The sequence below is a fragment of the Ochotona curzoniae genome, unplaced genomic scaffold, assembly GCF_017591425.1.
Source record: "Ochotona curzoniae isolate NIBS_2020 unplaced genomic scaffold, NIBS_Ocur_1.0 contig_50, whole genome shotgun sequence".
Taxonomy (NCBI): domain Eukaryota; kingdom Metazoa; phylum Chordata; class Mammalia; order Lagomorpha; family Ochotonidae; genus Ochotona; species Ochotona curzoniae.
In genome coordinates this window covers 1,294,178-1,306,648 of record NW_024466446.1, presented here as the reverse complement: position 1 = coordinate 1,306,648, position 12,471 = coordinate 1,294,178, and the positions used below count along the sequence as shown (strand labels likewise).

At 37.7% G+C, this 12,471-nt stretch overlaps 1 protein-coding gene across 2 annotated transcripts in view; it reads right to left on the bottom strand.

The window, feature by feature from the left end:
* Window positions 1-12,471, bottom strand: part of PCSK5 (proprotein convertase subtilisin/kexin type 5) — a 288,359-nt gene that overhangs the window by 175,283 nt on the left and 100,605 nt on the right. For both annotated transcript variants that reach the window (XM_040988776.1, XM_040988775.1), the window contains exon 6: window positions 2,588-2,676. In XM_040988776.1, the coding sequence (XP_040844710.1) occupies window positions 2,588-2,676 (89 nt within the window). The remainder of the gene's footprint in view (window positions 1-2,587; window positions 2,677-12,471) is intronic.

The following is a 12,471-nucleotide window of genomic DNA, read 5'->3' as shown; positions in this document are numbered from 1 at the left end:
AGTGTGCCTCTCCTCAGTGCAAACCCTGAGATAGTATTATTTTAAAATTATATTTGTGGGTCAAGGTCGTTATTTTGGGAAACCTCCATATGCAGAAGAATTTTTAGATTCTACTCTTTACCATGGAATGAACATGAAATAAGCAAAACCCCGAAGCTGAATGACTTTGGTGGATTCAGGTGGGACTCCTGGGAGAAAATAAAAATGAGCTCTAAGGAAATAAACTTCATTTGTGCTTTAAAATTGCTAAACTTTCAACTATAAAGTTTTGAATGAAAAAAAAAAAAGTAAGAGCAATGAACCTGTGCATGGCCAGCAGGCAACAGTTATCAACACGTTGCTCCATTTTCCTCATTGGAAAAATACATGTAAACTCCATGACTGACATGGCAATTCATCCGTTCTGTTATCAAACACCCAGCCTACACTGACCTTGTCGTCATGACTTCTAAAGACATTGCATCCAGTTGTTATAACTCTTCACTGTCGTTTTGCCTCGATTTTTGGATTATTACAGGAAGAGTCTGCTATCCTCACAAATGATACTGAGAATGGGTTTGTGAACAATTCCTTTTAAAAATTAGGGAATGCAAATTGCATTTAGAAACTTTGTCTTTTTTTTCTCAAGGGAGTGGAGATCTGGCACAATATTCCACCTTTATTGGATCCTAAGGAGTCCCTGATTTGCTTTAATGTAATGTGAATATTCAAAGTTTATCTGTACACGTTTAGCAAAGAAGGGTAAACTGCTTCATCTTCTTACTTTCTATTTAAAAGAATAAAAATGAAACTACTTTACCATTTAAACTGTAACTACCCAAAATAATCTCATTTGTGCATCTAAATGTCAGCTTGAGAGTGCAGCCACCACACCTGAATACAGGTTCTTTGTTGTGCAATATATGAAAAGTCAATAGAAATAAGAAAGCTTACTAAATCATAAGTAGAGAGCAATAATTCTCTGGTGGAAACGTCACAAGGAATTTTATTTCATTTAGTAAAAAGATAAAGAGCTGCTTTTTTCTATTCATGTAATTCTAAGACCTCATGCACTGGGTCTGAGGAACAATACGTGTAACTCAGTGTTCTGGTTTTGCAGTAATTGTGAGGGTAGATGTGGGTTGACTTTCTCACCTGAGTTATGGGTGCAGCAGTTTATCCAAGCGTTCACAAGTGCATCCTCTTATTTCTCCAAGGTTAGTCAGAGTGCAGGCTTGGTGTTGGATAGTAATGACGGTAACCTTTGGCATGTGTCAGTGTGGGATAGAATGCACTGTGGGGCATGGAAGTGTTTGTGCAGCAGCCGATCTGACTCTACTGAAAAAACCTGGGGCCTCCAACACCCTTGTTATACTCAAGAGAAAAACTTTTGTCTCCTTCTTTAGTTCTTTTCTGTGTCTTCCACTTGACATATAATAGATGTTCTCAGAGCATAGCTAATTACTGTCTAGGAAACTGTCACATTCTGAGACTCCAGGGTGAAAAAAAAGGAAAGACAGGCCAAATTTACTATGGACTGACACTTAAGGGAATTTCAGAAAACAATTCTTAGCACCTTGTTATGTATGTAGCAATTCTCCCTCTTTTTCTGTGATACCAATGGCCAGCTTTAGTTGCAGGTGGCCACCTATGATTTGAAAATACTAAATGGAAAATATCAGAAATAATTCGTAAGTTTGAAATGAATGTTATAGTATAGTTTTATAATTGTTTATTATTATCAATATGGTTATCTTACTGAAGCTCATTCCTATGGCAGGTGCATACATGGCAAAATTTGGTATCATGCATGAAAGCATCCACTGGGGGTCAGGGGACATATTCCATAGGGGACAAGGAAAGGCTATTATATCCTAAATGCTTCATGATTTATCTCTATCCTAGAAAGGATTATTACAACCTCGTTTACAACTTGAAAGACAATAGAGTATTGGAAACATGAAGGTTGGTCCAGTTGTAATTCACTTTAGGAGATCCCTGGTACAACAATTAGATCACTAGGATCCATTAAAACGACAATGGTTTCATCCTATCTGTGTGTGGCTGTAGTGATTGAATTTACATTGCCTCAGCTGTATCCATATAGTAAACATACACAGATTTGAATATGTAAGTGTGGGTGTGCATAGATATAATCTGGCAAAGACATGGATACACTACCACTAATTTATGTTCCACAAGAGGAGGGGGTTCTTCCATTTGGTTTCGATAAAGAAAAAAAAATTCTATAAAGCTGAAGCAAAAGGCAACTTCACATGACGTGCATGCCTCATGTTTACATGTTCAGTTTCTCTCACCCAGGCACCAACAGAGCAGTTTACGGACAGCTGCCAACGAGTCCACCTTCACAACTGGACCACAGCTTTTCCATCTTCACTGTCAAGTGTGTGTGCAGCATTTGAAGATACCATTTAAGAAATGTTTTTTCATTTCACAACATACTTTAACCTGGTCCTTATACTTTCGGCTATAGTTGAACGCTATAATGGAATATAACCCCAGTTTTTGGTTCCAAAGGAGTTCTGCAAGTCAGTCAGCAAGAGGTAACTGATGCCCTGCGATCCCCCGTGCAGTTCCTATTGCATACCTCCAATCTTGGCGTTAAAAGCAATTCCGACAGTGCAGTGAGAGTTGTTTGCAGCGGCTGCCACTTCCCCAGCACAGCGGGTCCCGTGCCTGCAGGCAGAACACACACACACATTTCTAAAGTAGGACCCCCACATCTCCCAAACTCGGTATGTCATTGCCACCACTCAGGCTTCAGAGTGGCTAGGAAGGGATCCAGCTGCGAGGTTTCTTGGAACTTGCTATCCAAGTAGCACTTAGTCTGTTTGTGGCAAACTTTTAGCACTTCATTATATCGCTTGATATATTTTTTTTGGTATGTTCATTATTTTCTGTCTTACACTCCCAGTAAGAAAATCTTCATAAAGGTTAAAACCAAACGTTTCTTTGTATTTTAACTGTTGCTGACCGATATGGTAGCTACTAGTCACACGCGACTACTGGGTTAGTTTGACTTTGACCTCAACTCAGTTTTTAATTTTATTGAATTAATTTATTAATTATATTGATTTTTTTCAATGCATGTGAGTCAAATAACTTGAAAACATAAAAAATGGAACATGTGACATTAAAAAATAAATAAAAGAGAGCATGTTCCCGTCTGCTTCTTCAATACTGAGATGCCTGCAGTGGCGAGGGCTGGGATTAGTGTTAGAGCTGGGAGACAGGCTCACCACCAGGGTCTCCCACCAAGGAGTCAACCACAAGCAATGATTGAGGCTTCCAGAGGATGCATTAGTGAGAAGCTAGAGCCGAGAGTATGAGTAAGGAGTCGATCCCTTACTTAAGAATCTTCACTATTACGTGAAATAAACAGTTGTCTACCCAAAATTTGTTGATAGCTCCGGAATCAATGGTCTACTGGCTATATCCTCGCCTTGCACGCACTGGGATCCCATTTGGGTGCCGGTTCATGTCCCTGTGACCCCCACTTCCCATCCAGCTCCCTGCTTGTGGCCTGGGAAAGCAGTCAAGGACAGCCCAAATCTTTGGGACCCTGCACCCACATGGGAGACCTGGAAGAGGTTCCTGGCTCCCGGTTTTGGATCAGCTCAGCTCCAGCCATTGCAGCTGCTTGGGGAGTGAACCAGCAGATGGAAGATCTCTCTGTCTCTCCTTCTCTCTGCAAATCTGGCTTTCCAATAAAAATAAACAAATCTTAAAAAAATAACTTTACAGAATATGGGCTCTTAGACTATTGTCACTTCAAACATGCTGTTTCATTTTCTTCTTACTTGTTTTTTTTTTTGTTCATAAACAACCATCTGGAAAATTCCCAGTATTATCTCCCTTATCCACCGTCAATCATAATTTGAAAATATCACATGAAAAATTCAGACAATGAAAATTCCTAAGTTTTCAGTTGAACACGATTCTGAGTAGTGATGTGAAATTTCTGACTCTACTCCACTATGGCAGGGATGTCAACCAAAGATCTAGCACAGACACACCGCAAATACTACTTTCCCTTTGTCACTTAGCAGCCTTCTAGTTTATCTGCATGATTGTTGCAGTAGTGTGGTGCTTGGGTCCAAAGCATCCTTATTTTATTTCATGAAGTCCTGAAAGCAGAGTATTCATGCTAGAAATTCAGATATCTTGAAAAGAAGCTGTAAATTGTTTCCTTTAAGTGAACAGGGAAATATTCAGAGATCTCATTCACAAGACTTTTAAGAATACCATTATAATTTCTGTATCATCGTTGTTAATCTCTTACCGTACTTAAATTAGAAATTCAAGCTCACCACTTGAAGCAGAAGTATGGCTTCTTAGCTAAGGCTATGAAATCCCACCAGGGGCGACTGGGCTCCAGCTCCTGACCCAGCTTCCCAGCACAGACCCCGAGAAGCAGCCTTGATAGCATGTGTAAGCTTAATCTCTCCTTCAGACTTTTCATAACCTTCTCTGTCTGGGTGCATGCTGTGCAACGCCTTCAATTCTATTTCTGCCTTATCTTCAGTCATTACTAACCTTGCTACTTAATCCATTCTTGCCTTATTAACTTCAGTTATTATGCTTGGTTCATTGAAGAAAATCTGCTTGGTTAATTCTTATAATCCTTTTTTCTAAAATATTTTAAAAATAACTGTTTTTCTTGGGGGTTGGTGTTGGACGAGGCAGTAAGAGTTTTCAACAAGAATGTTGGCCTCCTATCTTGATCTGAGTTTTGAGTAGTCTGTTTCCAGGCCAGCGTCTCATCAATGCTTCTGCCAGGATGGTAGTAGACGATGGCTTGTCTGTACCTCTCTGCTACTCACAGGGGAGGCTTAACAGAAGTCCAGGATCTTTGTTTCAGCCTAGCCCTGTCCTGACTGTTCTGACCCTTTAGGAATTGAGCCAAGAGATGGAAGCTTCTCTCTCTTTACATCTTTCAGATGAAATGAAAATAGAGTACATCGTGGCACTGTAGATATGAGCAAGCATAAAGAAATAGAGTATCATATTGTCAAGATATATTTAACAGTTTCATTGGGAGTCCTCCTTTTATTCAGGAGTACTGCAACACATCTTCACTTTCTGGTATTCTAGTCCCCATTATACAGTTCATCGATGAGAATAAATGCACATACACGTTTACCTATATATCTATTTAACTTGTATTTTGCATGAAGGTTGTCTTATATCAGAGAGAACATATGGCATTTGTCCTTTGGTGACTGGCTTATTTCACTGAGCATAATGCTCTCCAGTTGGGACCATGTCATTGCAATTGGCAGAATTCCTTTCATTTTAATGGTTGAGTAGCAATCCATGGAGTGGATATACTATATTCTTCATCCATTCCTCTTTCAAAGCATGTTCTTCTAACAGTTTGATGGTTTCTGCGTGAAAATTTAAGTCTTTGACCCATTTAGAGATGAGGTTTTTTTTCCCCCTAAGGTGACAGGTGGAGGTCTTGCTTCCTGCTTCTTTAGGCTGATATCCAATTGTCCCAACAGCATATGTTGAAGAGACCAGACTTTTCCAGTTCTCTTATCAAAGAATGGTTGGCTACACATGTGTAGGTTTAATTCATGATACTGAAATGATTCAGGGCAAGCTGCCCAACGCAATTAATGCATTGATATACAATCTAATGAAAGATTGTGTTCACAGACCTTCCAATGGTTTAAATTTCAAAGGATTTAATACTTTTTAAAAATTGGTTAATGCAAAAATATATCATGTATTCCAGAGGTAAGAAGATAACCATGTCTTATTCCCTCATCCCTCCTCCCTCTTTCCTTTCTTTTTTTCCCTTAGATTTTTGCAACAACACACTTTCAATTTGTAACCAAAGGCCTAATGCACCATGGGCCATAATGTTTAACTTCAGTATGATCTTTCAAATGGCACTAACTTTTACACAGAGCCAGAGACACTGTTTATTGCCTTTCAGGAACAGACAGTATTTGAACAACTTCATATATTGGCGACCATTCAAATGTCTAATAGATCCATGCTGCAGACAAAGAAAGAAAATGAAAAGTATATTGTGTAGTATTAAGAAATAATAGGTTACTATTGATAACTAACATCATATATATCAAACAAAAATTAGTAAAGCAATTACTATTTTTTATAAAAAAATAATATTTTGGTGGGTTAAAAATATTGTCAGTCTGACATAAGATGATCCACATACGCCTACATATAGACTCTGATGAAATGTGATTAAGCTCTGTGGGTCATATTAATATAAACCTCCTGGTTTTGATAATGTACCATAATAACAGAAGTTACAAGGGAGCAAAAGAGGAAAGTACAATGGACTTCTATGCTATTTTTGTAACCTGATGTTAATTTACAATTATTTCTCCCAAAAAAAAGTACTTGAAAAATGATTACAGGTGTGGATTATTGGTAGTTACTTTTAAGATCAATGAAATAACCCACTCCCCAAAGGACAAATATCATATGTTCTCTCTGATATAAGGCAACCTTCCTCCAAAATACATCATCGGTAGATGCATAGGTAATCATGCATGTACATTTAGTCATCTAGAGGAACTGTATAATGGGGACTATCATATCGGGATGTGAAGATACAATGCAGTATGTATCTCTACTTCCACATCAGAGATGGACTCCCAATAAAACTGTTTACTATATCTTGACCAGAGGATGCTGGACTCTCTGCCATTGTCCACACCTACAATGTTAGGATACACCTGGAGAGCAGAGTGATGGGCCTATGGCTGTTTTTTTAAAGAACTTTATTATTGTGATAGTGTTAGGTATAATCAGTGAGGGTAAGGAGGAGAAATCCCAGAGCCTATGGAACTGTATCATAAAATAGATAAGTTAATTTAAAGAAAAAGATCACTTACAATTCAAGAGGATACTTCAGTAAGAGCAGAAATAGCATTAATTATAAAGCAATACCAAGAGGATAGGATTGTGGTGCAACTGATTAAGCCACTACCTATGTCACTGGTATCCCCTATCAAATCCTGGTTGTTCCCTTTCTAATATGGCTTCCTGTTAATGTGCCTGGGAAGGCAGAGTTAGAAAACATCAAGTACTTAGGCCAATGGCACCCATGGTAGGGTTCCAGATCTCTGGTTTCAACCAGCCCAGCCCTGGTCATTCTGGCCATTTGGGGAGTGAACCGGCAGTGGAAGATTGCTAATCTCTCTCTCCTTCTAATAAATGAATAAAATAAAATTGAAAATAACACCTAAATAAATCAAACTCAAGTGGTCTGTACAAGTACTTTCTTATATCTGTCATTTTGCCTTTTTCCTTCTCCACTTCCTAAAGCCTATTCCTTTGATAGATTCATTTTCCTCTTTTTATTACGCTACTGTAGTAAAATAACTTATTAATTTTTAATGTAAGAACATAAAATACAATGGTCCATGTCTAATGTGATAAATAAGTAGTTTGATCAGAAAACTGAGTTCTTTGCACTTTTCTACTGTTTTGTTAAATATAGCATAGCATGAAATAATAAAGCATAGAAAAATCTCAGACCCTGACAGCAATCACCTGCATACCAACTTTGTTTTCTCCATATCCTTATCTTTGGAATCAACCATGAGGCAATAGGATGTCAATTATCCCTGCTGATGAAATATACGAACAGTGATGATAGAACAGTACCCTTTTTTTTTCTTGATTCCTTGCTTCACATCCCCCATCTACACCTGGCATTCTTCTTAGGTGCTCTTTGGGCTTTAAGTGCTGAGTTTTCCATGTGGAATCTGAGTTTATTTCAGTGAAATCAACCTGTTCTTGTCTCTATTTCCCAATGATTCCATGATACTACAATTTCCCATCAGGGTCACAGATAGCTAAAATCCTGCTTTTCAGGTCCTTATCTAAGCTTTGATCGCTTACCCTTTTTTAGTCATTTTAAACCTTCCAGCGTTTACTCCATGTTGGGAACTGCCTGACGTCATTTTCTAATACAAGCAGAGGGCTAAGGAATTGTCTACTCTATTCCTGGACCATGTATACACAGAAATTAGTCATTCCTGCTAAATTCATTTTAGGCATGTTCTCACTCAGCCAAGAGTTCAAGCATTTCTTTTATAATTTCACTGGAGTTAGAGTGGCTGATGAGATGGCTCTCTTGCCCTTCAAGTATGTATCTGCTCTACCAAGCCCTATTTCCAACACAAAAGAACAGGGCTGCAGCATCGCTTTTTCTAAGTAATCAATGATCTCTTTTAGGAATTGTTTTTATTTTGTGAAAGAAAATCAAAGTTCCCTCGAACCAACAGTTTAGTAAACACTATTAGCCTTCTCTGTTTGCCTCTCTGACACTGCCCTTCCTTTCCTTGCTCTTCCTTCTCCCCTGTCCTTCCTTTCTTCCCTCCTTCTTCTCCCTTCCTTTCTCCATTCCTCCTTCTCTTCCTTCCTTTCCTTTCTTTTCCTCCCCTCCTTCCCTCCTTCCACTTCTTTCCTTTCTCCAAACCAAATAATTCACATAACATGTTCTAGGTATTTTCAAAACATACAAAGTTGAGTAAGTAAACGCTGTGATGCCCACAGTCTTGGTGTGGAACCACATAAAGAAAGGAGTAACAAAACATTTGATCTACAAAAATGTACTAAGGCTTAACTCTAGCTCTGTTTTTTTTTTTTAATATATCTGAAAATGGTAGGATGTCAGCTAATAAGAAGTACAACTTACAATAACAATGAACCCTGACTGCTGAATTACCTTGAACTGGAAGACCTGTAGTCAAGACTACAAATACTTGAGGTCTTAGCTTTGGGGTTTAGAGATCAGACACTTCCTTGCATGGCTCTGGAAGCTATATTCACAGATTACAGCAAGAAATGCGTTCCTCACGAGCATGCAGCTTCCTAAAGCTGAGTGACATCTACAGCTATCCACATGGTCAATTTTTCATAGCTGAAGGGTCACCTGAGGAGAAGAGGTTGCAGAGGTTGGTCGGAAGGAGCAGAAAATTGTCTGAAATGGCTGATCTATTTTTTTTAGCTAAGTAAATGCAACTGACACTGCCCATTGGCATATTATGTTTTGTGCTAAAAAGACAGACTGGAAACCGTGATGTTCTCAGGAATTCTGTGAGTCTGAAAAACTGAACCTAAGATCAGTGATAAGAGTGTTGCAAGTCCTATGTAAATAATGACCAAGTGGTGGGGCAGATACTAATCAAAGTTTATGCATGGAAATTTAGAGAATTTCTGCTCCAGTTGTTCTGGTTTAAGGTTGGTTCTTGTGAAAACGCTTGGTATGCAGTCTAAACAAGTTCCTCTACCTTCCACCTGAACTGATTTTCCTATAATTTTGAATCATCATAATTAAAAGAAAACTTCATAATTAGAACTCAGCAGAGCATGAAATATGAAGTGTGCACTGAGTGTCTATGCTAAGAGTTAAGAAAAAGATCTATAAAGATAATGAAGGAAATCATGATCTGTATCAAACTATAATTTTGATTTTTTTTGTAGTCTATTGCTTTCCATATGTTTTTCTCCCTCAAATATACACTGAAAAGTACTACAGATAAAGGTGGTACAGCAGCAAAAAGAGAAGGATTTAGAATTTTCACAATATTCCAACTTATCCTGTATCAGGTAGACAGGTAAAGGTCAATTTAATGAATATTATTATGCTAATGAACTCCTTAAGCATATCTAATGGGACTACTCTCATGACCCAACTCATAATTATATACTTTTCTGAATCATTCCTTCGGCAGGTATCTCTTGAGAACCCACCACGTGAACTACATGTTAGTTACCAAGAGTTCAGTACTGAGAAAAATAGACATGAGATAAGTCAGTTACACTTCATTATCTTGGCCAAAAAATCCTCCATAATGCACAAAAATTCATAGGTCTATGTTCCCTTAATAGTCGTATTTGTTACTTTTTGCCTTTGCTAAAATCTTCAGATAATGAAACCATTAAATACTTATTTACTGTAAAATAGGCTGAAATATCCATTTTGCCCAAAATCTGTTCATGAGTGATTGATATAAAGATGATGTTATAAATGCTTGACATTCCTCCACTTGTGCTTTCAGATGATGAGCAAATTGTCAAAACGCCTCCCAAGTTGAGTCTTACTTTGCAGGAAGCGAGGGCTTAAGATAGAGCTTAAAATGAATCAGTAATCCTATTTGTCTAATAAAATACAAGTACATGGTGGTGACAGAATTCTGATCCAAGAATTCCCTTAGTATTACCAGGGTCTTTTTGTAAGCCAGTTCAGGTCTGAGTGGTTGTAGAGGACTTGGTCTGAAGGTGACTGTACTTTGGGTGAGAGGGCCTGGAGTATAGCTGAGGAGCTCAAATTCCTCATAGAGTTGTTACATCTACATTTCAGCTTAGCTCCACCAAGCCATGTATTAATGGCTATTCCTGGTTCTCTTTGCAAAGTGAACCAGAGCGAATTCTGCATACACTGGAAGGCTAGCCACATTATGGGAGAACTGGAATAACAATGAAGAAGTATTTCCCTACAAAATATATGAGTTATCACAACCTGTGACTTCTCAGTTCAACTTTTTAGCATACATATCCTCTTTCACTGGTAAATAACATATGGGATTTTTTGTTAGGATGGCATTTGCATGAGTTTATGAATAGGAGTTGGTAAATATTTCTTTAATGGGCCAACCAGTATATATTTTAGACATTATGAGGCCACATATAGTCTGACACACAGTATTTTTATTTCTCTTGTGTTAACCCTCATTCTCAGTCAGAAGGCCATTGTGCAAGTTTGATTCACTATGTTCTAACGATCTTTGGTTTCTAGACAAGGAACAGTAAAAACCATAGCCTTTTATGTCTTCTTGACACAATGTAACATTGATAGGAACTGAAACAATAATCTCTATTTGAAAGACTACTGAATATTAACTTCAACTTAGACCTTGAATCAATGAAGATAACAGGATTCTTTTATACTTGCAAAGTACTTTTGCACAGGTTCTCATATTTAATTCCATTTGGTCTTTTTTTTTTAAACATTCTTGTACATCACACATATTGTATTGTTGAGAAAACACATTCCTACCAGTGAAGGGACTGTCCCAGTGTAACATAACCAGCTTCCATTGAGAAAACTTGAACTCAGATCTGCTGGTATCAAATTCTAGATTTTCCATAGCAGCAAATACACAACATATTTAAGGCAGAGCATGCATATATCCTTAAGCATGCCAAGACTTACTAGGGCCAGATCATTGTCAAGGTGATTTATGACCTGCCCTCATACAAACGCTCTGACAATGAATTTGGAAGCGATCTGGTTCTTTGTTTGTAGGTTCTTTCTATAAGAACATCATAATTAATTACTGCCCATAGTTATTGGATAGCAACTGAAAAAAAAAACTCTCCTCAAGCATGATATTTCAACTAATGACATAAGTATTAACTTGAGCAATTCTCTATTTGCTCAGTGCAAAAAAACCTAGTATCTCTCTCTGTAAATGCAAAATGCCAACAACAGCAGAAAGTGAAGTAAGCAAATCAGTTACCTGATGAATTTTCAAGATGAAAAGGCTTTGTTATAAAGAATGATGCTAACATTTGGGAACAGCTTCACTCACAAAGTTGTGTTGAAGAAGCATTCAGAAATATGTCATGAATAAAATGCAAGAGGGAAAAAAAAAACAGTTGGACATGACAGTGGCTTTAAATGAGAGTAATTCGTCAATAAAGTAACTCCAAATGGTCCTTGCAACAGCCAATAAAGATTTTCATAAACTGAGTCTCTTTATGGTCCTACTAAAATTCAAATTTCATAATATTATAGGAAAACTACAACTTTAAACATGATTCATTTTTCTTTGATAGAGGAATGACTATAGCTGCATGCTCTGTTAGGTAATAAACTGCATGCATTTTCATAATTTTAGTTTTATTGTTCAAAAGAAAGCACCATTTGAAACATTTATAACAAGACTCTTGCCTCAATTTCAATAGATTCATTTGAAATTTTCTTCCCCTCAAGCCTATTTTTTTGCAGTAATGATTCCCTCCTGCATTGCTTCTCCAAAGCAAGAGGTGTAGATTAAGCAAGAAAAATTAAGAAATTTGTTCTCTACTTTTGAGAAGGTGGAAACGGTGATCATGCTTAAGTCAATGCCACATCCAGAACTGGCTTGCTACCTCGGCCGTCAAAAATTATGCCATACCTCTTTTTCAAATCGATAGAAAGCATGAACTATGCACACCAAAAGCAGTTATCCAACATGTTGTTTTTCCTATAAACACAAACTGATAAAGAATGCTATGCACAGCATCACTAAGATTCTCCTTGAAGCACTCACGCAGTTTCCTAAGTCTAGAAATAGGATCTTATTTCTTCAGTGGCACAATACTTGCTTTGGCTAGGCACAAGACCACACTTGGAGGCATGGGCAGCCAAAGGCTAGAAGCCATTATGTGTGGTTTTCTTCATTGAAGGTAGAAACTGGGACACTGAGAAAGTCC